General features: G+C 45.1%; 1 protein-coding gene across 19 annotated transcripts in view; it reads right to left on the bottom strand.

Annotated features, from left to right (window-relative positions):
- Positions 1–27,687, bottom strand: part of OBSCN (obscurin, cytoskeletal calmodulin and titin-interacting RhoGEF) — a 235,646-nt gene that overhangs the window by 118,407 nt on the left and 89,552 nt on the right. For 17 of the 19 annotated variants that reach the window (XM_069590448.1, XM_069590454.1, XM_069590445.1 and 14 more), the window contains 5 exons: positions 24,915–25,190; positions 19,523–19,798; positions 15,560–15,835; positions 7,038–7,313; positions 718–993 (listed from right to left, as the gene is read on the bottom strand). In XM_069590448.1, the coding sequence (XP_069446549.1) occupies positions 718–993; positions 7,038–7,313; positions 15,560–15,835; positions 19,523–19,798; positions 24,915–25,190 (1,380 nt within the window). The remainder of the gene's footprint in view (positions 1–717; positions 994–7,037; positions 7,314–15,559; positions 15,836–19,522; positions 19,799–24,914; positions 25,191–27,687) is intronic. The other 2 variants (XM_069590449.1, XM_069590455.1) reach the window with 2 other exon arrangements.

The following is a 27,687-nucleotide window of genomic DNA, read 5'->3' on the forward strand; positions in this document are numbered from 1 at the left end:
AAAACATCTGTTAGGTCACTTTATTGCAATCATGCATGCATGCAGGCATGCTAAGTCGCTTCAGTCGTGTCCGACTCTGTGTGACCCCCATGGACAGCAGCCCACCAGGCTCCTCTATCTATGGGGTTCTCCAGGCAAGAATACTGGAGTGGGTTGCATATTCACTTTATTACAGTGACCTGAAACCAAACCCACAATATCTCCTAGGCATTCCTATACATAAATGTACATGAGGGTCTTAAAACAAAGAAAAAATTAATAACCCAAAGTTTACTCAACCTTATACAAAGAGATGCAAGAGTCTCTGACTAGTGAGAACCCCAATATGGTTCTAAGAGAGGGCATACCCAGACATCCAAAAAAGCAGTCACATAACTCAGGTGTGAGATGACTAGTCTATTTTAGAATTCAAGCATCCAATAGAGCCACGGTCCTGGACACCAAGGAACATGACAAGGGTCGTGGGCAGCGTTAATCACACTCAGGATGCGTGATCAAACACTGCTACATGGAAGCACCACAAGGTGTTCAAGAACGGTCCCTCTTCCTCTCATACACACCCTTTCCATTTTGTCTTCCTTGCCCCAGTCACGGGCATGAAAACAGGAGGCAGGAGGATGGGAGGCCTGAAGAGATGACGTCTAATAAGAGAGTATCAGGGTCTAATGCAATTCAACCACCATCTCCAAACAAGACTAAGTACCACAAACGACTGACCTGTGACATCCAGGTGGAAGGAGACCTTCTGGCCCCCGGCCTCGCAGCTGTACTCCCCGGCGTCCGCCTTGCCCGCCTGCTGCACCACCAGCCGCCGCCCGCGGCCCGTGGCCTCCACACGCACTTTCGAGCTCGAACTCAGCTTCTTGCCGTCCTTGTACCACGTCACCTCCGTCTGGGCCTGGGCCACCTCGCAGCTCAGCGTGGCACTCGCCCCCGCCACGGCCTGCACTTCACTGCGTGCTGGCTGCTCCTTGGCGAACACCACCGAGGGCTCTGGGGACAGAGGGGGATACACAGGGTCAGAGACCCCATCTATGTCAAGATGCAACACTGAGGAAAGAATGATTAAATGGGGAGGCAAGAAGACAGGAAGCTTCTCCAGGCTTTGCACCAGCTCTGTGACCCAGAGAAACTCCACCACCTTCTCAGCAACAAGCAACACAATTTATTTCTATATTCTACCCCTGCTCTGTGCAGGCTGTTCCAATGAGAAGCTGTGAAAGACTTCTCTCATGCACAAATCCTCTCGGAGAAGTGCAGAGTCATGCATTCCTCAACCTTCCTATGGGAGGCCAGGGTCCTTTCCATACAGCTATACAGGGCACGTTCTCATCTGCAGTGAATGAGAGCTCCTGAGGCTCCACCCTAACCACACTCTCAGTGTCGTCAGCTGTTAGCAACCTGATGAGAGTAAAGCTGCACCACTGTGGCATGGTCCTAGGGATTCACAAACTGAAGAATATGAGTTTCATAGTTATTCGGTAGTTTACTCTTCTGTAGTTCAAGTTTTGTACAATTTTCAAGATTTGCAGTCTATTTTTTCCAGATTCATTAAATGTTATACAGTGTTGATGGTTCAGTTCAGTTGCTCAGTTGTGTCTGACTCTTTGCAGCCCCATGGACTACAGCACACCAGGCCTCCCTGTCCATCACCAGCTCCCAGAGTTTGCCCAAACTCATGTCCACTGAGTCGGTGATGCCATCCAGCCATCTCGTCCTCTGTCGTCCCCTTCCTGCATTCAATCTTTCCCAGCATCAGGGTCTTTTCAAATGAATCAGCTCTTCACATTAGGTGGCCTAAGTACTGGAGTTTCAGCTTCAATATCAGTTCTTCCAATGAACACTCAGGACTGATTTCCTTTAGAATGGACTGGCTGGATCTCCTTGCTGTCCAAGGGACTCTTAAGAGTCTTCTAAACACCACAGTTCAAAAGCATCAATTCTTCGGTGCTCAGCTTTCTTTAGAGTCCAATTCTTACATCATGCATGACTACTGGAAAACCATAGCCTTGACTAGACAGACCATTGTTGGCAAAGTAATGTCTCTGTTTTTGAATATGCTGTCTAGGTTGGTCATAACTTTTCTTCCAAGGAGTAAGCATCTTTTAATTTCATGGCTACAGTCGCCATCTGCAGTGATTTTGGAGCCCCCCAAAATAAAGTCAGCCACTGTTTCCACTGTTTCCCCATCTATTTGCCATGAAGTGATGGGACCAGATGCCATGATCTTAGTTTTCTGAATGTTGAGCTTTAAGCCAACTTTTTGACTCTCCTCTTTAAGAGAAGACTACACATGGACATCACCAGATGGTCAACATTGAAATCAGACTAATTATATTCTTTGCAGCCAAAGATGAATTAGCTCCATACAGTCAGCAAAAACAAGACTGGGAGCTGACTGTGGCTCAGATCATGAACTCCTTATTGCAAAATTCAGACTTAAATTGAAGAAAGTAGGGAAAACCACTAGACCATTCAGGTATGACCTAAATCAAATCCCTTAAGATTACACAGTGGAAGTGAGAAATAGATTTAAGGGACTAGATCTGATAGACAGACTGCCTGATGAACTACGGACAGAGGTTCATGACATTTTACAGGAGACAGGGATCTAGACCATCCCCAAGAAAAAGAAATGAAAAAACCAAAATGGCTGTCTGAGGAGGCCTTACAAATAGCTGTGAAAAGAAGAGAAGCAAAAGGAAAAGGAGAAAAGGAAAGATATACCCATTTGAATACAGAGTTCCAAAGAATAGCAAGGAGAGTTAAGCAAACCTACCTCACTGATCAGTGCAAAGAAATAGAGGAAAGCAATAGAATGGGAAAGACTAGAGATCTCTTCAAGAAAATTAGAGATACCAAAGAAACATTTCAGGCAGATGGGCTCAATAAAGGACAGAGATGGTAGAGACCTAACAGAAGCAGAAGATATTAAGAAGAGGTAGCAAGAATACACAGAAAAACTGTGCAAAAGAGATCTTCACGACCCAAATAATCATGATGGTGTGATCACTCACCTAGAGCCAGACATCCTGTGATGTGAAGTCAAGTGGGCCTTAGAAAGCATCACTACAAACAAAGCTATTGGAGGTGATGAAATTCCAGTTGAGCTATTTCAAATCCTGAAAGATGATGCTGTGAAAGTGCTGCACTCAATATGCCAGCAAATTTGGAAAACTCAGCAGTGGCCACAGGACTGGAAAAGGTCAGTTTTCATTCCAATCCTCAAGAAAGGCAATGCCAAAGAATGCTCAAACTACTGCACAATTGGAACTCATCTCACATGCTAGTAAAGTAATCCTTAAAATTCTCCAAGCCAGGCTTCAGCAATATGTGAACTGTGAACTTCCAGATGTTTAAGCTGGTGTTAGAAAAGGCAGAGGAACCAGAGATCAAATTGCCAACATCTGCTGGATCATGGAAAAAGCAACAGAGTTCCAGAAAAATATCTATTTCTGCTTTATTGACTATACCAAAGCATTTGACTATGTGGATCACAATAAACTGTGGGACATTCTTAAAGAGATGGGAATACCAGACCACCTGACCTGCCTCTTGAGAAATCTGTATGCACGTCAGGAAGCAACAGTTAGAACTGGACATGGAACAACAGACGGGTTCCAAATAAGAAAAGGAGTACATCAAGGCTGTATATTGTCACCCTGCTTATTTATCTTATATGCAGAGTACCTCATGAGAAACGCTGGGCTGGAAGAAGCACAAGCTGGAATCAAGATTGCCAGGAGAAATATCAATAACCTCAGACATGCAGATGACACCACCCTTATGGCAGAAAGTGAAGAGGAACTGAAGAGCCTCTTGATGAGAGTGAAAGAGGAGAGTGAAACGTGTTGTTGTGTTTATCTGTCCTCCCACTTTTGTGCTCTACCTTTTTCATTTTTTAATAATGTTTCTGGTGAGATTAAGTTATTTAATTAAGGCAACTGTATCAGTTTGTCCTTTGTGGTTTCTGCATTTATGTTCTGTTTAAAAATCTTTCATTATCCCATGGTCATTAAATAATCTTTACTGTCAGATAAAAGCTTGTTTTATCTTTCACACAGAGGTCTCTAACCTGCCTGGAGTTGGTTCTTTGTGTGGTAGGAGGCAGATTCCAATGTTATTTTATTTTTCCGTATGGTTAATGGTCTTTCCATTAATGATGATAAGATCCTCCTTTCTCTACACTTCGGTGTGAGTTCACCATTCCATTCCTTTGGGCTATTTATCTGCATTGACACCCACTTGTCTAAATTGCTGTAACTTTTATTTTTTTTAGTCATGATTAGGTTGGAGCAAATGTCCTCATTTTTTTAAGAGTCACTTGGTTCTCTTTGGCCGTTGCAATCAACTTGTCAATATTCTAACACCCCAAAGAACTGTGATTTGGCATTTAATGGGAAGTGAACGTCTCTGAGTTCCATAGATTTGTATACACTTATTTATATCTGTTTCCTGCCTCTATGCAACGTTTAATATTAATACTTTCACCAAGTCCTGAAGACCTCTGATTAGACTTTGAGTTAGTAACATGACCCATATGCTGTTATTGCCATTCTTTTAAATTTCACCTTCCAGGTGTTTGTGTCTGGTATATAGATACAGAATCGTTTTCTGTGAACTGTTTTTGTATGCAGTCATCTTTACCAATTCTCTTACTAAGTGTAGTAATCAACGTTTCTAGATTTTCTAAATTGCTAACCATATCATCTGCATGTTTCATTTTTATTTTTCTAACTTTTAATCTTTCAGTTCCCTCCTTAGTGTGTTGTGAATGTACCATCAAAGTGGTGACAACTGGCTTCCTTCTCTTGTTCCTGCTGCAAAGGCAGTGCCTCCAAGGTTTCACTTTATGGATGAGGATAGCCGGTTTTTCTCTATACTGCCAATGACTAAATGAAAGAAGAATCCTTATAAGAATTTTATGGCAGGAATTAATGCTCAATTTTATCAAGTATTTCTCTTGGATATATGTAACTATATTTTACTGAGTATTTTTATTCTCCACTTATTGGGGAAATCATATCATTTTTCTTTTATTTTATTGACACTAAGCTTTCCATCAAGTTTTCTACTGATTCTTGTTTTAAACCAACCTCACGCTCCTGGAATATGGCTGTTGCTGTAGTGTATTTTCCTCTTAAGAAACTGCTGAATTCAGTTCACTATTATTTTGTGGAAGATATTACCCTTAATATCATCAATAGACCAAACTGTGTTACTTCTTCATAATTACTTTGTCATATTTTGCTATCAATGATATGTTCTCTATGTAAGATAAATTAGACAATGCATTCCATCTTTCAATACTACAGAAGAATCTCTGTGAACACGGAATCATTTCTTACCAGAATACTCAGTACAATTTAACAATAGAGCAAGTGGGCTTAGATATTCTGCTGGGAGAAGATTGTTTATTATGGTTCCATTTATTTAAAATGCTGGGGTCTTTACAACTTGCTTGTTTTCCATTTTGTGAGTTTTGACACAGTTTTCTAGGAACTGATCAGTTTTCAGTCTTGTCTATTTTCATGAATTCTGTACACACACTACAACAAATCATGGACTAGGTTTTGCTACATCTGTGTTCAAGGAGTTTACTTATCCATGTGAACATTGCTAACCCAGAATAGCTAAAGATTTATAAGCCAAAATTCTGCCATGAAATAATTCCCGCATTACTGTGTGGCCAAAACTTTCTCTTATTCTGGTACAGTGAATTCAGCTATCTCTTGTTAACAGGAATTCTCCAGTGTTTGGGGTAAGAATCTGCCGGGAAAACCCCAGGGGAAAGATATCTTATCTACCTCAGCCCTATAGATCAGATAGAGCTCACATAATAGACACCCAGGACCACCAATGGAGTCTGAACACTTGTTGGGAAAATGTGACTGAGCATTATTACATGCGTGGTATAAAAGAACTGCCTCTCTCCCTCCAGAATACACTCACTCACCCATGCTTTCTTGGCTCAACATCGGCAGTAAAGATGGAAGAATATAGGATAAGAGAATTCAGGAAATCAATTTAAAAAAAAGAGAGCACAGAGTCTCTTGGCTATACAGCTGTCTGATCCTCACTGCAAACTATGATAATTTGGTATCTTATATAGATGGAAAAATGCATTCAGGTCCTAGGAAAAAACAGAGTTATTACCTAATGTACCAAACTGATGTACAGACAGCTACATCCCAAAGGACTTAACTCCACACATACTTTCAAACTCGACTCGGCTTCTTCCCATCCTTACACCACCCACTTGATGTAGTTACGCACTACCTCACATTTCGGCATGAAAAAGCACCACTTTGACCCACACCACTCTATACGCCAGATGCTCCTTGAGCACCACTGAGGACCAAGCAAAAGGACTGATACACAGGATAAAAGACACCATGTGACAGAGACAGAAAACGAACCCAAGGCCGGGATGGCGACAGGGAAAGAGGACTTCCACAGGCGCTCTACCAGCCCCCTGTGCTACAAAGCCCCCTCTGCCCATCGCAGTAACAAACAACAGTCTCCCACTGACCTCCTGTATCTAGGAAAACGGAGGGAAGACCTCCCAGAAACCTCAGGTTTGAGCATTCAAACTTTACTCCTGAGAGAATGCGAAAGAAGATTGTCAGGGATACATCAGACTGAAACAGCTGACCCACGGAGGACTCGCATAAGGTGCCTGATGAGGATGTGTGCTGGGCTCTCGGAAAAACGCACGGTGGGAGGAAAGTCACTCATCCCCAGGCCCACCCCCGCCCCCAGGCATCAGGGAGAGCCAGGGTCCCGACACCAGGAGAAAGGAAGGCTCTGGGCAGTGTGATCGAGCCCCACTGCCTGGCAACAGGGGGACAGAAACAGTCCCTCTTCTTTCCACATGTACCCTCCCCATTCATCCTCTTCCAGGTCAAAATGGGCCTCCAGATGGGATGCAGAAGATAGGGAGGCTGAAGAGATGAAGGTTCAAGGCACTCATGTCTGAAAGACAGTCCCCTCATCACCTGCACACGGGCCAACTCAGCGCCCCCTCCAGGACTGACCTGTGACGTCCAGGCGGAAGGAGACCTTCTGGCCCCCGGCCTCGCAGCTGTACTCCCCGGCGTCCGCCTTGCCCGCCTGCTGCACCACCAGCCGCCGCCCGCGGCCCGTGGCCTCCACACGCACTTTCGAGCTCGAACTCAGCTTCTTGCCGTCCTTGTACCACGTCACCTCCGTCTGGGCCTGGGCCACCTCGCAGCTCAGCGTGGCACTCGCCCCCGCCACGGCCTGCACTTCACTGCGTGCCGGCTGCTCCTTGGCGAACACCACCGAGGGCTCTGGGGACAGAGGGGGATACACAGGGTCAGAGACCCCATCTCAGTCAGGACGGCAGCCCCGGGCAAAGACGACCTGGATGGGGAGCTGGGAGGGTCCAGGTGGGAGTAGTGAAGCTGGAGACTTTTCCAGGCTCTGCAGCAGCCCTGTGCCCTGCAGAAATCCTTCAGACATTCTCAGAAACAAGTGATACAGTCTATGCCTTTTCCCGCAGGTCCACCTGTTTGAGCGGGTCCCACACGGGAAGGGTTGCTGGACCTTTGGAGAAGACCTTTGGACGTCGTTGGAGAAGACATCTCCCTGTTTACGACATCTGCAGGATAACAAGGCACGTGTCCCCCAACCTTCCTACCCGATGCCCCAGTCTTCCCCAGGCTTCCCAGGCTTGTGCGGGGAACTTTTCACCTGCAGTTCACGGAGATGGCTGAGGCTCGGTGCCCTTGCCTGCTCTCGGGATGGTCAACGGATAGCAATCTGGGAGGAGTACTTCCACCTCCCTGTGGCTTTCTTTGTCATCGTCTAAGGAATGAAGAAGTCAGTACCTTCCCCCTTAGAACTGGGGTCCCCATTACTGTTTCTTCTTTCTAGTGAAACCATTCAAGTCTTTTCTCCACTCACTAATAGTATGCTCTCTGTTTTCAAGATTCACCTCTGGGCACTCTTTATCCATTTAAATACCAGAGAATGACACATAGGTAGGTTTTAAGGATGTTCCCAACTATGTGACTTGCATTTGCACTCTCTGATTGAGTCCTCTGTTAAATCAAAGTTTTTCCTTCCAATAGTGTCAAATGTCCATTTCAAAGTCCCTTGAGTTTGGAGCATTTGTGTTTGTACTTAAGAAATGTTTCCTTACCTTAAGTCTTTAAAGAAATCATGTTATCATCCAAGGGAATTTTGGGTTTTACCATTTACACTGAGGTTCTAACCTATCCTGAGTTGACTTTTGTGTGTGGTATGAATTGCTGGTACAATTTAAGTTTTCAGAATGGTCAAACGTTCCAAGTATGATTTATGAAGACAGCACTTTCCTCAACTTCTCCAATAGATACCACAGGATCAAGTGGAAGGTGTGGTGGGTAAATGAGTGGTACAAAAATCCATTTATGCAAGGAACTATTTCTGAGCTTACTTCTGTCCCTCTGACATGGTAACTATCCCTATACTGGGATCCTCTTATCTTCAAAATTGTAGCTTTGTGACATCAGGTCCCAGTGAATGCTCCCACCATGCTTTCCTTCAAAAAAACAGTGTATTGATGGCACCTGGCCTTTGGAATCTGCCTGTTATTCTTCCATCAGGCCACCCAAACAGAAATTTGGTTTCAATTCTGATTGCTAATAAATATCTTTGATTTTTTTCTCTCTGATTCCTATCTCTCTATTCCAAATTCTTACTGTCTCTCAAGAATCTTGACTAATTTTCCCACTTAGCAATTTTTATCAGATCTGGAATTAGAACCATACTGTAACTGTGCTAGTCTAACTCTAAACGACAGAATGATCTGTTTGTTTCCAAGGCAAACCATTCAATATCACAGTAATCCAAGTCTACACCCCAACCAGTAATGCTGAAGACGCTGAAGTTGAACGGTTCTATGAGGACCTACAAGACCTTTTAGAACTAACACCCCAAAAAGATGTCCTTTTCATTATAGGGGACTGGAATGCAAAAGTAGGAAGTCAAGAAACACCTGGAGTAACAGGCAAATTTGGCCTTGAAAAATGGAATGAAGCAGGGCAAAGGCTAATAGAGTTTTGCCAAGAGAATGCACTGGTCATAGTAAACTCCCTCTTCCAACAACACAAGAGAAGACTCTACACATGGACATCACCAGATGGTCAACACCGAAATCAGACTGATTATATTCTTTGCAGCCAAAGATCGAGAAGCTCTATACAGTCAGCAAAAACAAGACTGGGAGCTGACTGTGGCTCAGATCATGAATTCCTTATTGCAAAATTCAGACTTAAATTGAAGAAGTAGGGAAAACCACCAGACCATTCAGGTATGACCTAAATCAAATCCCTTATGATTATACAGCGGAAGTGAGAAATGGATTTAAGGGCCTAGATCTGATAGATAGAGTGCCTAATGAACTACGGACAGAGGTTCGTGACATTGTACAGGAGACAGGGATCAAGACCATCCCCATGGAAAAGAAATGCAAAAAAGCAAAATGGCTGTCTGGGGAGGCCTTACAAATAGCTGTGAAAAGAAGAGAAGCAAAAAGCAAAGGAGAAAAGGAAAGATATAAGCATCTGAATGCAGAGTTCCAGAGAATAGCAAGAAGAGATAAGAAAACCTTCCTCAGCGATCAATGGAAAGAAATCGAGGAAAACAACAGAATGGGAAAGACTAGAGATCTCTTCAAGAAAATTAGAGATACCAAGGGAACATTTCATGCAAAGATGGGCTCGATAAAGGACAGAAATGGTATGGACCTAACAGAAACAGAAGATATTACGAAGAGGTGGCAAGAATACACAGAAGAACTGTACAAAAACGATCTTCATGACCAAGATAATCATGATGGTGTGATCACTCACCTAGAGCCAGACATCCTGCAATGTAAAGTCAAGTGGGCCTTAGGGAAGCATCACTACAAACAAAGCTAGTGGAGGTGATGGAATTCCAGTTGAGCTATTTCAAATCCTGAAAGATGATGCTGTGAAAGTGCTGCACTCAATATGCCAGCAAATTTGGAAAACTCAGCAGTGGCCACAGGACTGGAAAAGGTCAGTTTTCATTCCAATCCCAAAGAAAGGTAATGCCAAAGAATGCTCAAACTACTGCACAATTGCACTCATCTCACACGCTAGTGAAGGAATGCTCAAAATTCTCCAAGCCAGGCTTCAGCAGTATATGAACCATGAACTTCCAGATGTTCAAGCTGGTTTTAGAAAAGGCAGAGGAACCAGAGATCAAATTGCCAACATCCACTGGATCATCAAAAAAGCAAGAGAGTTCCAGAAAAGCATCTACTTCTGTTTTACTGACTATGCCAAAGCCTTTGACTGTGTGGATCAAAATAAACTGTGGGACATTCTTAAAGAGATGGGAATACCAGACCACCTGACCTGCCTCTTGAGAAATCTGTATGCACGTCAGGAAGCAACAGTTAGAACTGGACATGGAACAACAGACTGGTTCCAAATAGGAAAAGGAGTACGTCAAGGCTGTATATTGTCACCCTGCTTATTTAACTTACATGCAGAGTACATCATGAGAAATGCTGGGCTGGAAGAAGCACAAGCTGCAATCAAGATTGCCAGGAGAAATATCAATAACCTCAGATATGCAGATGACAGCACCCTTATGGCAGAAAGTAAAGAGGAACTAAAGAGCCTCCTGATGAAAGTGAAAGAGGAGAGTGAAAAAGTTGGCTTAAAGCTCAACATTTAGAAAATGAAGATCATGGCATCCGGTCCCATCACTTCATGGGAAAAAGATGGGGAAACAGTGGAAACAATATCAGACTTTATTTTGGGGGGCTCCAAAATCACTGCAGATGGTGACTGTAGCCATGAAATTAAAAGACGCTTACTCCTTGGAAGGGAAGTTATGACCAACCTAGATAGCATATTCAAAAGCAGAGACATTACTTTGCCAACAAAGGTCTGTCTTGTCAAGGCTATGGTTTTTCCAGTAGTCATATATGGATGTCAGAGCTGGACTGTGAAGAAAGTTAAGCACTGAAGAATTGATGCTTTTGAACTGTGTGTTGGAGAAGACTCTTGAGGGTCCCTTGGACTTCAAGAAGATCCAACCAGTCCATTCTAAAGGATATCAGTCCTGGGTGTTCTTTGGAAGGAATGATGCTAAAGCTGAAACTCCAGTACTTTGGCCACCTCATGCGAAGAGTTGACTCACTGGAAAAGACTCTGATGCTGGGAGGGATTGGGGGCAGGAGGAGAAGGGGACGACAGAGGATGAGATGGCTGGATGGCATCACCGACTCAATGGACATGAGTTTGAGTGAACTCTGGGAGTGGGTGATGGACAGGGAGGCCTGGCGTGCTGCAATTCATGGGGTCGCAAAGAGTCAGACACGACTGAGTGACTGAACTGAACTGAACTCTAACATAAAATTTCATTTTCCAAGTATTCTTTGCCAAGACATAAGCAAAGAAATGCTTTCTGTATAATTATTTTTTTACACACTAATCCTACTCAAGAATCTTACACATTCTAATAATTTATCTTTGGGATTGTCTGAGTTGATCATCCTATCATTAGTAAATTCTACCTTGAGTTTTTTTTTTTTTCCCAAAATTGTTTGCCGGTGATTTTATTTTCCTCTTTATCTGACTCAGTGGTCAGGGTGGCCTAAGTGTGCTGTCCCTCAGGTCAAAGATTTCCAGGTATACCTTAGGTGGGATGTTGCTGTTGTTGATGCTGTTGCAGGCATTTTTCAATATTTTTTTAAAAAGAACACTTTTATACTGCTTGCCAAGAATTTTACGGCAGAAACTGATGCTTAATGTTATCAAACTTTTTGTCTTGATGTATGATATTCAAATTTAATCAACCATTTGATACTGTACTCATGGGAATGATGACATCTTTTTGCAGTTTGTCTTTTTTAATATTCCCAAAAGTAATAAAAGTAAATTTATTTGCACTGTTTACAACAGCCAGGACATGGAAGCAACCTAGATGTCCATTGGCAGATGGATGGATAAGGAAGCTATGATCCATATACACAATGGAATATTACTCAGCTATAAAAAGGAATGCATTTCAGTCAATTCTAATGAGGTGGGTGAAACTGGAGCCCATTATACAGAGTGAAGTACGTCAGAAAGAGAAATACCGTTATAGTATATTAACGCATACATATAGAATTTAGAAAGATGATAACAATGATCCTATATGCAAGGCAGCAAAATTAGAGATATCAAGGGAACATTTCATTCAAAAATAGGCACAATAAAGGACCGAAACGGAATGGACCTAACAGAAGCAGGGGATATTAAGAAGTGGCAGAAATACACAGAAGAACTGTACAAAAAAAGGTCTTAATCACCTGGACAACCCAATAGCGTGGTCATTCACCTAGAGCCAGATATCTTGGAGTGTGAAGTCAAGTGGGCCTTAAGAAGCATTACCACAAATAAAGCTAGTAGAGGAGATGGAATTCCAGCTGAGCTATTTCAAATCCCCAAAGACGATGCTATGAAAGTGCTGCACTCAATATGCCAGCAAATTTGGAAAACTCAGCCAAGGCCACAGGACTGGAAAAGGTCAGTTTCCGTTTCAATCTCAAAAAAAGGACAATGCCGAAGAAAGTTCAAACTACCACACATTTGCACTCATTTCAAATGCTAGCAAGGTAATGCTCAAAATCCTTCAAGCTAGGCTTCAACAGTACGTGAACTGAGAACTTCCAGATCTACAAGCTGGATTTAGAAAAGAAGGAACCAGAGATCAAACCGCCAACATCCGTTGGATCATAGAAAATGCAAAGGAATTCCAGAAAAAGTTCTACTGCTTCACTGACTGTGCTAAAGCCTTTGACTGTGTGGATTGCAACAAACTGTGGAAAACTGTCAAAGAGATGGGAACACCAGACCACATTGCCTGCCTTCTGCGAAACTTGTATCAGGTCAAGAAGCAACAGTTAGAACAAGACAAGGAACAGTATACTGGTTCCAAATTGGAAAAGGAGTATATCAAGGCTGTATATCGTCACCCTGCTTATTTAACTTATATGCAGAGTACATCATGCGAAATGCCGGGCTGAATGAAGCTCAAGCTGGAACTAAGATTGAAGGGAGAAATATCAATAACCTCAAATATGCAGATGATTACACCCTAAAGGCAGAAAGTGAAGAGCAACTAAAGAGCTTCTTGATGAAGGTAAAAGAGGAGAGTGAAAAAGCTGGCTTAAAAGTCAACATTTAAAAAATTAAGATCATGGCATCTGGTCCCATCACTTCATGGCAAATAGATCAGGAAAAATGGAAACTGTGACAGACTTTATTTTCTTGGGCTCCAAAATCACTGCAGATGGTGACTGCAGCCATGAAATTTTTTAAAAGATGCTTGCTCCTTGGAAGGAAAGTTATGACCAACCTAGATAGCATATTAAAAAGCAGAGCCATTACTTTGCCAACAAAGGCCCTTCTAGTCAAGGCTATGGTTTTTCCAGTGGTCATGTATGGATGTGAAAGTTGGACTGTGAAGAAAGCTGAGCGCTGAAGAATTGATGGTTTTGAACTGTGGTGTTGAAGAAGACTCTTGAGAGTCCCCTGGACTGCAAGGAGATCCAACCAGTCCATTCTAAAGGGGATCAGTCCTGGGTGTTCTTTGGGAGGACGGATGCTAAAGCTGAAACTCCAATACTTTGGCCACCTCATGTGAAGAGTTGACTTACTGGAAAAGACCCTGATGCTGGGAGGGATTGGGGGCAGGAGGAGAAGGGGATGACAGAGGATGAGATGGCTGGATGGCATCACCGACTCAATGGACGTGAGTTTGGGTGAACTCTGGGAGTTGGTGATGGACAGGGAGGCCTGGCATACTGCAACTCATGGGGTCACAAAGAGTCGGACACGATTGAGTGACTGAACTGAACTGAACTGCTCCTTGGAAGAAAACCTATGACAAACGTAGACAGCATATCAGCATATTTAAAAGCAGACATCACTTTGCCAACAAAGTTCAATCTAGTCAAAGCTATGATTTTTCCAGCAGTCATGTGTGGATGTGAGATTTGTACCATAAAGACGGCTGAGCACCAAACAATGGATGCTTTTGAACTGTGGTGCTAGAGAAGACTCTTAAGAGTCCCTTGGTAGCAAGGAGATTAAACCAGTCAATCCTAAAAGAACTCAACTCTGAATATTCATTGGAAGGACTGATGCTAAAACTGAAGCTCCAATACTTTGGCAACCTGATGTGGAGTACTGACTCACTGGAAAACACCCTGATGCTGGGAAAGATGGAGGGCAGGAGGAGAAGGGGTTTGACAGATGATGAGATGGTTGGATGACCCGATGGCCATCAATTTGAGCAAACTCCAGGAGATAGTGCAAGATAAGAAAGCCTGGGGTACTGCAGTCCATGGGGTCTCAAAGAGTCAGACATGACTGAACACCACCTATTTAGCCACGTTTCCCAACTTTCCTATGATCTTTTCTTAGAATACACTCTAACATTCTCAAAAACAAAAAACACTCCAGAAAGATGCACTTTGAGATCTGAGGTATCTGTACACATCCACAAATCATCCTACATTATTAGTACAATCAAAAACTGGTAGGTGTTGGCACCTAGAAGTCAAGGTAGGATGCCAGCCCAACTCTTTTCAGCATGAAGACTTCCTTGGCAGAAGAAGAATAGTCTGATTTCTTAGACTGCCCTGTGTTCCAGGCACAAGGCAGAGACTCATTCACCATTAGGAAAATGCAATGAAATAAAAGACTGCTTTGCCAGTCAGAGGCTAGTAGGACAGTAACTCCCCATTAGCAAAGCCTAGTGATGTGGCAGAAGTGACTTTTTCCTTTCAATTCCTAAATTCACCAGCATCACATCAAGGGGAATACAACCTGCAGCATCCAACCTGTTTGAAGACAAAGGCAAAAATCATATTTTGCAATCTAAGGTCACCCTAAATGTCACACGTGATGCTCTGCCAATCACCCTTAAGGACCTGACAACATAACATGGGCGTCTTCTGGCTACCTACAGACAACCAGAGCAGGAACAGGAAGGAAGGGCATCCCAGAAACCTCAAGTTTCACCATCCAAACTTCATTCCTAACAGAATTCCAAGTAGGACCGTGTGGTCAATATGTCTCCTAAACTGGGATCCATCAAATTGAAATACTTCTGGGCAACTGAGACCAGCAAGAGGTACTGGATGAAGGCCTATGCTAGCTGTCAAGAAAGAGATAATGGGAGGAAGGTCAGTTATTCCCAGGCCTACCTCGGCCCCCAAGCAACAGGGAGAAGCAGGGTCTCCACACCAGGAACAACAGGCAGATTGTGAGCAGGTGCTAAGACAGTGTGACTGAGCCTCACTGCCTGAAAACACACGGATCAAAACACCTCTCTTCTCTCCATGGACACCCTCCCCATGCATGCTCCCCCAGACAAAATGGGCACGATGGTGGGACATGGAAGACAGGGAGGCTTGAAGAGACGAAGGATCCAGGCAAGGGCACACATAGTCTGGTGAGGCTGGAAGCGAGTCCCCTCATCACCTGCATGGGCCAGCTCAGTGCCCTCCTCCAGGACTGACCTGTGACATCCAGGCGGAAGGACACCTTCTGGCCCCCGGCCTCGCAGCTGTACTCCCCGGCGTCCGCCTTGCCCGCCTGCTGCACCACCAGCCGCCGCCCGCAGCCCGTGGCCTCCACACGCACTTTCGAGCTCGAACTCAGCTTCTTGCCGTCCTTGTACCACGTCACCTCCGTCTGGGCCTGGACCACCTCGCAGCTCAGCGTGGCACTCGCCCCCGCCACGGCCTGCACTTCACTGCGAGCCGGCTGCTCCTTGGCGAACACCACCGAGGGCTCTGGGGACAGAGGGGGATATACAGGGTCAGAGACACCATCTCTGTCAGGACGGCAGCCCCGCGCAAAGATGACCTGGATGGGGAGCTGGGAGTAGGGGCTTGGGGCAGTGGAGCTGGAGACTTCTCAGGCTCTGCACCAGCCCTGTGCCCTGCAGCGGTCCCCCTGCCTTTCTCAGCAAGTGACACAATTTACGCATTCTCCCACAGGTCCCTGCGAGCAGGTCCACGGTGTAGGACAAATGGGACAGACTTGTCCCCTGCTCATGACAACTGCCAGGTCTCGAAGTGGATGTTCCCATCTTTCCTCAGCGGTGTCCCAGTCTTCTCCATGCTGTTTAACAGCAGGGAACTTTCCATCTGTGGTCTGTGGAGACAGCTGAGGCTCAGCACCCTCGTCCACTCTTGGCATCGTCAGCTGACAGCAACCTAGGGGAGTGCGCACACCTCCCTGCGGCTTTCTTCATCACTGTCTGAGGAATGAAGAAACTGAGCGCCTTTCCCCTTAGGACTGGGCTCGCCGTTACTGTTTTCTTTTTCCTGGTGACACTAGTCAAATCTTTCGCCCACTTATCAACAGTAAGCTCAATCTTTTCTTGATGCAACTCTGGCCATTCTTCGAACATTTAGAGAATGATAAACAGGGAGGTTTGAAGGATATTCCCAACTGTGTGACTGCCCCTTTCACTCTCAGGTCCAGTCCTCTGAGAAACCAAACGTTCTCCTTCCAATAGCCTCACAAGGCCCATTTCTGCCCTTTGAGGTTAGAGCATCTGTGTTCTATTTAAGAAGTATTTCCTTACCTTGAGTTTTTAAAGAAACCACTTTCTCATCTGAGGTTTTTTATGCCCTAAGCTTTCTAACCCAAGAAGAGTTGACTTGTGTGTGGTATGAATTGCTAGGACATTTTAAGTTTCCCATATGGTTCACTGGTTCAGCAACTATTTTTGACTAGAACATCCTTCCTCAACTTCTCAAATAGACAACACAAGAACAAACAGAAGATAAAGAGGATCTGTGGGGATGGTGGGTGCAGGAACCCTTTTATGCAAGAACTGTTTCTGAGCTCACTATTCTGTTCCTCTGACATGATAACTATCCTGCACTGGGATCCCATTATCTTGAAAAAACTGTAGCCTTACAAGAATTCCTGACTTCAGTTCCCAGTAAATGCTCCCACTGTGCTTTCATTCAAGAAAACAACATATTGGGTATACCTTGCCTTTGATCTGCCTGTTATTCCTCCATCTACCACCCAAAAAAGAAATTTGGTTTCGATTTTGATTGTTAGTAAGCATTTTTCATTTTTCCCTCGAATTTCTATCCACATACTGCAACCTCTAACTATGTTTCGAGAATCTTGAATAAGGTTCCCCACACAGCCTCTGAGTAACTTTTATCAGATCTGGAATTAGAAACATGATACAATTTTGCCAGTCTAACTCTTTCACACAAATTTCATTTTGCAAGCACTCCTTGCCAGGACTTAGATGTAGAAATAATTTCTGCATTTCGATTTTTATTAATACACTAATCTTACTCAAGAATCGGACGCAATCTAACCATTTATCTCTGGGATTGTCTGAGGTGATCATTCCATCATCAGCAAATTCCACCTTTAGTTTTCCAGTGATTTTATTCTCCTCTTTATTCAACTCAGAGGTTAGAGTTGGCCTGAGGGCTGTCCCTCATGTCAAAGATGCTGGCGTTGGTTTTGTTTTTGCAGGAGTGTGATGACATTAAAAAGAACTCTTTAATATAGATTGCTAACAATTTTATGGCACAGACTGATGCTCAGTCTTATCAAACATTTTGTCCCAATGTATGACCTTCAAGTTCAATCAGCTATTTGATTCTGTTCCCATGGTGATGATCATATCTTTCTGCATTCAATCCAGCATCAAGCTTTCTACCTATCAACAGCGCCAACGTGCAGTCCTGAACTGTGACTTTCATCACTCATCGCTACCCAGGGATACACTGCCGAACTCTTTTTATTAACATTTAATATGTGATTTTTACCTTGGCGCTTGCAGTAGATTTTCTGGAATTTCATTCTCCCTGCCTCTCTAGTGCGATATTGGTATCGATGTTATATTCTGGACATGAAGGAGTTATGGAGACTATCTCATTCTTCTCTCTCTAGGACCATCTCCATAAGCATGGAATAACAATTTTTCAAATATTTTGCATACCTCATTAGAAAACTACAGGGCTGAGAATAGTTTTCATTACTGGTCCTACTGATTCACAAGTCACACACTCTTTTAAATTTACTCTGTCTTCATGCGTCCGATTATCACATAATCTCCTAGGATTTAGCCATATATCACAACTTTCAAAGGTTTTACCATAAAATACTTTCTAATGTGCTTCCCGCCCCCCCCCCCCAAAAAAAACACATTCTAAGAGATGCATGGTGGGATCTGGGGTATACATATACCCACACATCCTGCTACACTGCCTGGTCTCAAACTCTCACACACTGGCACCTGGGAGTCAGTGTGGCATGGCAGCCACCCCTATTCAGCATGAAGACTCTCTTCCCAGAAGCAGCATAACCTGATTTCTTAGACTGCCTGACATTTCGGCCACGAGAAAGAGACACTCGATGACCACGAGGAAAATGCACGGAAATAAAGGCTGCTTTGCCAGTCAAGGCTGCTAGGACAGTAACTGCTTATTAGCAACACCCACTGATGGGGCAGAAGAGATTTTTTCCTTTCCATTTCTAAATTCATCAACTAATGCCAAGCAGAATACTGACCTGTAACATACAAACTTGTTCAAAGACAAATGGAAAATCATATTTGATCTAAGATCACCCTAAATAGCACAGGTGACTGTCAATCATCCTTTCTTTCCTCCCTTTGTAAGGCGTGTGTGCATGCTAAGTCATTCACTTGTGTCCAAGTCTTTGTGACCCTTTGGACTGTATGTAGCCCATCAGGCTCCTCTGTCCATGGGATTCTCCAGACAAGAGTACTGGAGTGGCTTCCATGTCCAGGGGATCTTCCCAACATAGGGATCAAACCCACGTCTCCTGCAGCTCCTACAGTGCAGGCGGATGCTTCATTGCTGAGCCACCAGGGAAGCCCCACTTTGTAAGGACCTGACAACAAAACATGTTTTGTTTTGTTTTTTCTTGCAATGTACAGGCTACTAGAGCTTTTATATCCAGAGACAGGAAGGAGTGGCATCCAAGAAACCTCAAATTCAATCATGTGAAGCTCACTCCTGCAAGAATCCCAAGTAGGATTGTGTGGCCAGTATTTCCCCTAATCTGGAATCCATCAAACTGAAACACCCAAGAACTTGCATGAGGCACCAGATGAGGGCATGTGCTAACTCTCAGGAAAGACAGATCATGGGAGGAAAGTCACATATTCCCAGGTCTACCTCAGCCCCCAAGCATCAGGGAGAGTCAGGGTCCCGACACCAGGAACACAAGGAAGGTTCTGGGCAGGTACTAAGACAGTGTCACTGAGTCTCACTGCCTCCAAAGAGGAGGACAAAAATGGCCCTTCTTCACTGAAGGTGCATCCTTCAGGGCCAAGATGATATGAAGATGAGACACGGAGATGCGATGAAATAAAGGCTACAGGCGAGCACACACATCTGTTGAGACCAAAGGCCAATCCCTTCATCCTCTGCACACGGCCTAGCTCAGCGCCCTGCTCCAGGACTGACCTGTGACGTCCAGGCGGAAGGAGACCTTCTGGCCCCCGGCCTCGCAGCTGTACTCCCCGGCATCCGCCTTGCCCGCCTGCTGCACCACCAGCCGCCGCCCGCGGCCCGTGGCCTCCACACGCACTTTCGAGCTCGAACTCAGCTTCTTGCCGTCCTTGTACCAGGTCACCTCCGTCTGGGCCTGGGCCACCTCGCAGCTCAGCGTGGCACTGGTTCCCGCCACGGCCTGCACTTCACTGCGTGCCGGCTGCTCCTTGGCGAACACCACCGAGGGCTCTGGGGACAGAGGGGATACACGGGGTCAGAGATCCCATCTCAGTCAGGACGGCAGCCCCGGGCAAAGAACAGGATGGGGAGCCAGGGAGGAGGTGTGTGTGCTGGCAGTGGAGCTGAAAATTTCTGGGCCCTGCACCAGCCCTGTGCTCTGCAGAGGTCCTCTGCCTTTCTCAGCCACAAGTCACACAGTTCTCGTGTGTGACACAGCATTCTCATCTGAGTCCATGTGAGCAGGGTGGCCCCTGGAAGACTTCTCCTGTGCTCATGGCATCTGCAGGGTCACGAGGCACGTGTCCCCGAACCTTGCTAGCTGGTGCCCTAGCCTTCTCCATGTGGTTATGCAGGCACTTTTCACCTGCGGTCCGTGCAGATGACTGAGGTGCGGTGCCCTTGCCGACTGTTAACTACTGTCAGCTGGCGGCAATCTGGGAGGAGTGCTTCCAGCCCTTTCCGTGGCTTTCTTTGTCATTGCGCAATAAAGAAGCTGAGTACCTTTCCTCTTAGCACAGGATTCACCATTCCTATCTTCTTCTTCATGGTGATACAATTCAAATCTTTTGGCCACCTACAAACAGTAGGCTCTTTTTTCAATTCAACTCTGGCCACTCTTTATACATTTACATACCAGAGACTGATACAAACTTAGGATTTACGGATATCTCCAACTGTGTGACTGGCATTTTTACTCTCAGATCCAGTCCTTTGACAAATCAAAGATTTTCCTTCCAACAGTTTCACAATGTCCATTTCAGCCCTTTTAGGCATAGATCATTTATGTTCCATTTAAGAAATTTCTCCTTACATTGTCTTTAAAGAAACCACATTATCATCTGAGGGTTTTTTTGGGGTTTTGCCTTTTGCCCTGAGTTTTCTAACCCACTCTGAGCTGACTTTTGTGTGTGGTGTGAATTGCTAGCACAATTTAATTTTTCCGTATGGTTCAGTGGTCCAACGCCATTTATTAGACAACATCCTTTCTTGAGTTCTCCAATAGATGACACAGTAACAGTGGGAAGGTGCAGGGGAAGAGGGGGATGGGTGGTACAGGAAGCCATTTATGCAAGGAGCTGCTTCTGGGCTTACCATTCGGCTCCTCTGATGTGGAAACTATCACTGCACCGGGATCTCCTTATCTCAAAAACTACAGCTTTAGGATCATTCCTGATACATGAGAACTGGTCAGGCTGGTCCCCCACGGAGCAGGGATCACGCGCCCACACACGTGTGGCCTTGTAGCTGTGTGCGGAGCTGGTGTGCCTGGGTGTGTGTCTGCTTCTGCAGCCAAGAGTGTCCTGAGCAGGAGCCTGCTTTGGACATAGCTCTGTGGTTTCAGAGGGCTTCCCAGGTGGCGTTAGTGGTAAAACGTCCACCTGCCAATGCATGAGACATAAGAAAGGTGGGTTTCATCCCTGGGTCGGGAAGAGCCCCTGGAGGAGGAAATGGCAACCCACTCCAGTATTCTTGCCTGGAGAATCTCATGGACAGAGAGCCTGCCTGGTAAGCTATAGTCCTCAGGGTTGCAAAGAGTCTGACACTACCAAAGCGACTTAGCCTAACACAGGTCCCAGTAAATGTCCCCACCATGCTTTTCTTCAAGAAGACAGTGTATTGGCTGAACCTTGCCTTTGAAATCGGCCAACTATTCTTCCATCAGACCACCCCAAAAAGAAAATTCTACTTTGATTGTTAATAAACATCTTTGACTTTCTTCTCAGATTGCTCCATCTAACGTAAGCTCCCACTGTCTCTCAAGAATCTTGAATATGATTTCCCCATGCCCAGCCTCTTGGTGACTTCGATCAGACCTGGAATTAGACACACGGTAACTGTGCTAGTCCAACTCTTAACACAAATTTCATTCTTCAGGCGTTCCTAACCAGGACTTAGGTGTAGGAATTATTTCAGCATGTTGATTTTTTTCCTCAAGAATCATTCACAGTCTAATAATTTATCTTCAGATTTTCTGAGTTGATCATCAAATCATCAGCAAATTTCACCGTTAGTTTTCCAAAACCATCTGCTGGTGATTTTATTCTCTTCTTTACTGGATTCAGGGATTACAGCAGCCTCCATGTATTCAGTCAGTTCAGTCGCTCAGTCGTGTCTGACTCTTTGCAACCCCATGAACGGCAGCACACGAGGCCTCCCTGTCTATCACCAATACCTGGACTCCACCCAAACCCATGTACATTGAGTCAGAGACGCCATCCAACCATCTCATCCTCTGTCGTCCCCTTTTCCTCCTGCCCTCAATCTTTCCCAGCATCAGGGTCTTTTCCAATGAGTCAGCTCTTCGCAGCAGGTGGCCAAAGTAGTGGAGCTTCAGCTTCAGCATCAGTATCAGTCCCTTCAATGAACACCCAGGACTGATCTCCTTTAGGATGGACAGGTTGGATCTCCTTGCAGTCCAAGGGACTCTCAAGAGTCTTCACCAACACCACAGTTCAAAAGCATCAATTCTTTGGTGCTCAGCTTTCTTCACAGTCCAACTCTCATATCCATACATGACCACTGGAAAAACCATAGCCTTGACTAGATGGACCTTAGTCGGCAAAGTAATGTCTCTGCTTTTGAATATGCTATCTAGGTTGGTCATAACTTTTCTTCCAAGGAGTAAGCGTCTTTTAATTTCATGGCTGCAGTCACCATCTGCAGTGATTTTGGAGCCCAGAAAAGTAAAATCAGCCACTGTTTCCATTCTTTCCCCATCTATTTGCCATGAAGTGATGGGACCAGATGCCATGATCTTAGTTTTCTGAATGTTGAGCTTTAAGCCAACTTTTTCACTCTTCTCTTTCACTTTCATCAACAGGCTCTTTAGTTCTTCACTTTCTGCCAGAAGGGTGGCGTCATCTGCATATCTGAGGTTATTGATATTTCTCCCAGCAATCTTGATTCCAGCTTGTACTTCCTCTAGCCCAGCATTTCTCATGATGTACTCTGCATATAAGTTAAATAAGTAGGGTGACAATATACAGCCTTGACATACTCCTTTTCCTATTTGGAACCAGTCTGTTATCCCTCACTCAAAGATTTGCAGGTACACCTTAAGTGGGATGATATTATCACCATTGTTCTTTTCACAGGAGTTTTATTATGTTAAAAGAAAAAATATATAGTTTCCCAAGTATTTTATGGCAGGGACAGATGCTTGATGTTATCAAATATTTTGTCTTGATGTATGATGTTTGAATTTAATTAACCATTTGACTCTGTACTCATGGAGATAATCACATTTGGAATCTTCATAGGACAAGGATCAAACTATTGTCCCCAGCATTGGCATTCTGGACCACCAGGGAAGTCCTTGCACTCTATTTCTCAATATCCAGCTTTCTACTTTCTATCTATTAACATATCCAACATTAAGCTCATTGTGCAAGCCTAGACTACAATTTTTATCATGGGCCTACTCCTGGATACATTGGTTAATTCATTTTGCTAACAAATACTATGATTTTTTATTTTGGCCTTGATATTCACAGTAGATCGGTCTGAAGTTTGATTCTCCCTGCCATTTCTGGGTCATTTCGGTATCAATTCTATGTTTTATATATGAAGAAAGTTACAGAGTCTATCTTCTTTTTCTTTCTCTAGGATCATCTCCACAAGCACAGAATAACAGTTTTCCTGGACATTTTGTACAGTGTACCAGAGAACTGATTTTCCTGGTGGTTGGGCAATAAAGAATCTGCCTGCAATGCAGGAGATGCTAGTTCAATCCCTGGGCCAGGAAGATCCCCTAGAGAAGGAAATGGCAACCCACTCTAGTATTCTTACCTGGGAAATCCCATGGACAGAGAAGCAGGACGGACTACAGTCCACAGGGTCACAAATAAGTTAGACACGACTTGCAAATAAACAACGACAAAAACAACCAGAAAACTACAGGGCCGAGAAGACCTTTCATTATTGGTCCTACTGATTGGCAAGTCTTACCACACTTTGACTTCTGTCTGTTTTCCTGTGTTCATAGAGCTTACAATGATTCAGCCACCTTTCACAAGTTTTCAAAAGTTCTGCTTTCAAATACTCTCTAATGTGCTCCCAAAAACACATTCTATAAAGATGAACTGTGGGATCTGAGGTATCTATTCGCACCCACAAATCATTCTAGGTTGGCACAGCCTCAAATCACGTGTCAGCACCCAGGAGTAAATGTGAAAGGGCAGCCCATCCCTCTGTGGCGTGAGACTCTCTTCCTGGAAGAAGAATACGCTGATTTCCAGTCACAAGACAGACTCACTCACTGACCATCAGGAAACTGCAAGGAAGTAGGCACTGCTTTGCAGTCAGAGGTTGCTAGGACAGTAACTCCTTAGGGAAGACTAAGAAGAGACTAAGAAGGACGTGGCAGAAATGAACGTGTTCCTTTCTAACCCCCTCGGCGGAGCGCAAAAAGGAATACTGACGGGAAAATCCAACCTGTTTGAAGACAGAGGTAAAAGCATCTTTTATCTAAGATCAGCCTAAATAGCACAGATGACTCTCTACCAGCCACCCTTTTTTTTCCCTTTGAAAAGATGTGATAACACCCCTGGGCCTATTTCCTGCTACCTCTAGGCAACTGGAGCTTCTATATCCAGGAAAAGGAAGAAAAGGCCTCCCAGAAACCTCAAATTTCATCATCCAAAGTTCACCCCTGAGAGAATTTCAGGTAGGATTGTGTGGCCAATATTTCTTACCATCAGGGATCCACCAAATTGAAACACGTCTTGACAACTGAGAACTGGCATGAGGGGCAACACGAGGGAATGTGCTGGGTGTTGAGGACTTACAATGGGAGGAGAGTCACGTATCTCCAGGTCTACCTCAGCCCCCAAACCCGAAGAGACCCAGGGTCTCAACACCAGGAATAACCAGCAGGTTCGGGGCAGGTGCTAAGCCAGTGTGATTGAGCCTCACTGCCAGGAAAAGATGTGGGCAGAAACGGCCCCTCTTCATTGCAAGCACACCTTCCACATCACCCTCCCCCAGGGACTAAGATCGGACATGGAAGACAGAGAGGCTTGAAGAGATGAAGGACACAGGCAAGGGCACACAGGTTTGGGGAGGCAGGTAGCCAGGCCTCTGATCGCCTGCACGGGCCAGCTCAGCGCCCTCCTCCAGGACTGACCTGTGACATCCAGGCGGAAGGAGACCTTCTGACCTCCGGCCTCGCAGCTGTACTCCCCGGCGTCCGCCTTGCCCGCCTGCTGCACCACCAGCCGCCGCCCGCGGCCCGTGGCCTCCACACGCACTTTCGAGCTCGAACTCAGCTTCTTGCCGTCCTTGTACCACGTCACCTCCGTCTGGGCCTGGGCCACCTCGCAGCTCAGCGTGGCACTCGCCCCCGCCACGGCCTGCACTTCACTGCGTGCCGGCTGCTCCTTGGCGAACACCACCGGGGGCTCTGGGGACAGAGGGGGATACACAGGGTCAGACACCCTATCTCAGTCAGGATGGCAGCCCCACGCAAAGACGACCTGCATGAGGAGGTGTGGGGGGCTGGGCAGGAGGATGGTGGAGCTGGAGACTTCTCAGGCTCTGCACCAGCCCTGTGCCCTGCAGAGGACCCCTGCCTTTCTCAGCAACAGGGACACGATTTATGCATTCTCACATGGGTTCCTGGGAGTACACCTTGGGGTGGGCGGTCATTGGAACAGATTTTTCCCCTGCTCATGACATCTGCAAGGTCTCGAGGCAACTGTTCCCCAACATTCCCAGATGGCGCCCCCGTCTTTTCCATACTACTATGCCGGAACTTTTCACCTGCAGTCCATGGAGACTGCTGAGGCTCAGTGCCCTTGCCTACTCTAAGTACTGTCAGCTGGTGGCAATCTGGGGGAGTGCTCGCACCTCCCCGTGGCTTTCTTTGTCCTTGTCTGAGGAATGAAGAAGCGTAGCACCTTCCCTTTAGGACTGGGTTTGCCATTACTGTTTTTTTCTCATTGGTGACAGTATTCAATCAAATCCCTTGCCCACTTACCAATAGGTTCTGTCTTCTCTCAATTCACATCTGGCCACTCTTTGTCACTTTAAACACCAGAGAATGACACATAGGTAGGATTTAAGGATACTCTCAATCATGTGACTGACATTTTCACTCTGATCCAGGTCTCTGATAGCTTTTCCTCCAATAGTCTCACAATGCCATTTTGTCCCTTTAAGCGTAGAGCATATGTATTCTATTTAAGAAATCTTTTTACCTTAAGTCTTGAAGAAACCACATTAGCATCTGTGGCTTTTGGGGTTTTATCTTTGACACGGAGGTGTCTAACCCACCTCAAGCGGACTTGTGAGTGTGGTGTGAACTGCTAGCACAAGTTAATTTTTCTGTATGGTACAGTGGTCCACCCACCATATTTTGAGGACAACATCCTTCCCCTAGTTCTCAATAGACAACACAGTAACAAACGGAAGATGCGGAGGGTCGGCAGGAATGTGGGTGATGCAAGATTCCACTTCTGCAAGAACTGTTTCTGAGTTCACTATTCTGTTCCTTGGATGTGGTAACCATCCCAGCACTGGGATCCCTTATCTTGAAAACTGTAGCCTTGTAATAATTTTTGACATTGCTGCTGCTGCTAAGTTGCTTCAGTCGTGTCCAACTCTGTGCAACCCCATAGACGGCAGCCCACCAGGCTCCCCTGTCCCTGGGATTCTCCAGGCAAGAATACTGGAGTGGGTTGCCATTTCCTTCTCCAATGCATGAAAGTGAAAAGTGAAAGTGAAGTCGCCTAGTCATGTCCGACCCTCAGCGACCCCATGGACTGCAGCCCACCAGGCTCCTCCATCTGTGGGATTTGCCAGGCAAGAGTACTGGAGTGTGGGTAACAGTAAATGCTCCTACCATGCTCTTCTTCATGAAAATGATGTACTGGCTGTATCTTGCCCTTGCAATCTGCCAGTCATTCTTCCATTAGACCACTCAAAAAACAAGTTTTCTTCCATTTTGATTGTTAATAAACATCTTTTGATTTTTTTCCCCGTTGGATTTCTATCCATCTCTTGCAACCTTTAACTGTCTCTCAAGAATCCAGAATAATTCCCCTCACACAGTCTCTTGGCAACATTGATCAGACCTGGAATTAGAAACATGATACAACCGACCTAGTCTAACTCTCACACAAATTTCATTTTCCAAGCACACCTTGTCGGGACTTAAACATAGAAATGTTCTTTCCATGTCAATTTTTTACACACTAATCCTATGCAAGAATCATATGCATTCTAATAGTTTATCTTTAGGATGGTCTGAGTTGATCATTCTATTATCAGCAAATCCACCTTTAGTTTTTTGAAACCATGTCCAGTGGAATAGCAGTTTCCAGATATTTCGTATGGTGTATCAGAGAACTACAGGGCTGAGAAGATTTTCATCAGTAGTCCTACTGATTCACATGCCATATCTCTGATTTTCCTTATCTTCCTGTATCTGATTTTCATAGAGATTACTAAGATTTAGCCACATTTCACTATTTTTAAACGGTTTTACCTTAGAATACTCACTAACATGCTCCAAAAACTACATTTAACAAAGTTGCGTGGTGGGGTCTGGGGAACACACATACCCACAAACCAGCCTGCCCTGGTATGACCACAGAATGTCAGAGGTTGGCAGCTAGTGACTGACGTGGGGTGGCAGAGGAGCAGGTGGACGTGGAGCACATCTCCCTCCACGGATCCATCAGGAATGCACTGATGGACACAGAAGTGCACGTGGGACACCAGCTGGGAGCAGGCAGGAGGACCTGACCACTAGGAAAGAATATACAGCACCGCACAAAACTCGGTAGGAGGAAGGAACTAGGGAAAACAGGAGTGTCAGTAAGACTGGACCTGCCCTTGGCAGGTAGGGAAACTGAAGAAGGGGGCCGATCCCCACATCCGGGCAACTGTCTGAGTCA

The sequence above is a fragment of the Ovis canadensis genome, chromosome 5 (assembly GCF_042477335.2).
Source record: "Ovis canadensis isolate MfBH-ARS-UI-01 breed Bighorn chromosome 5, ARS-UI_OviCan_v2, whole genome shotgun sequence".
Taxonomy (NCBI): domain Eukaryota; kingdom Metazoa; phylum Chordata; class Mammalia; order Artiodactyla; family Bovidae; genus Ovis; species Ovis canadensis.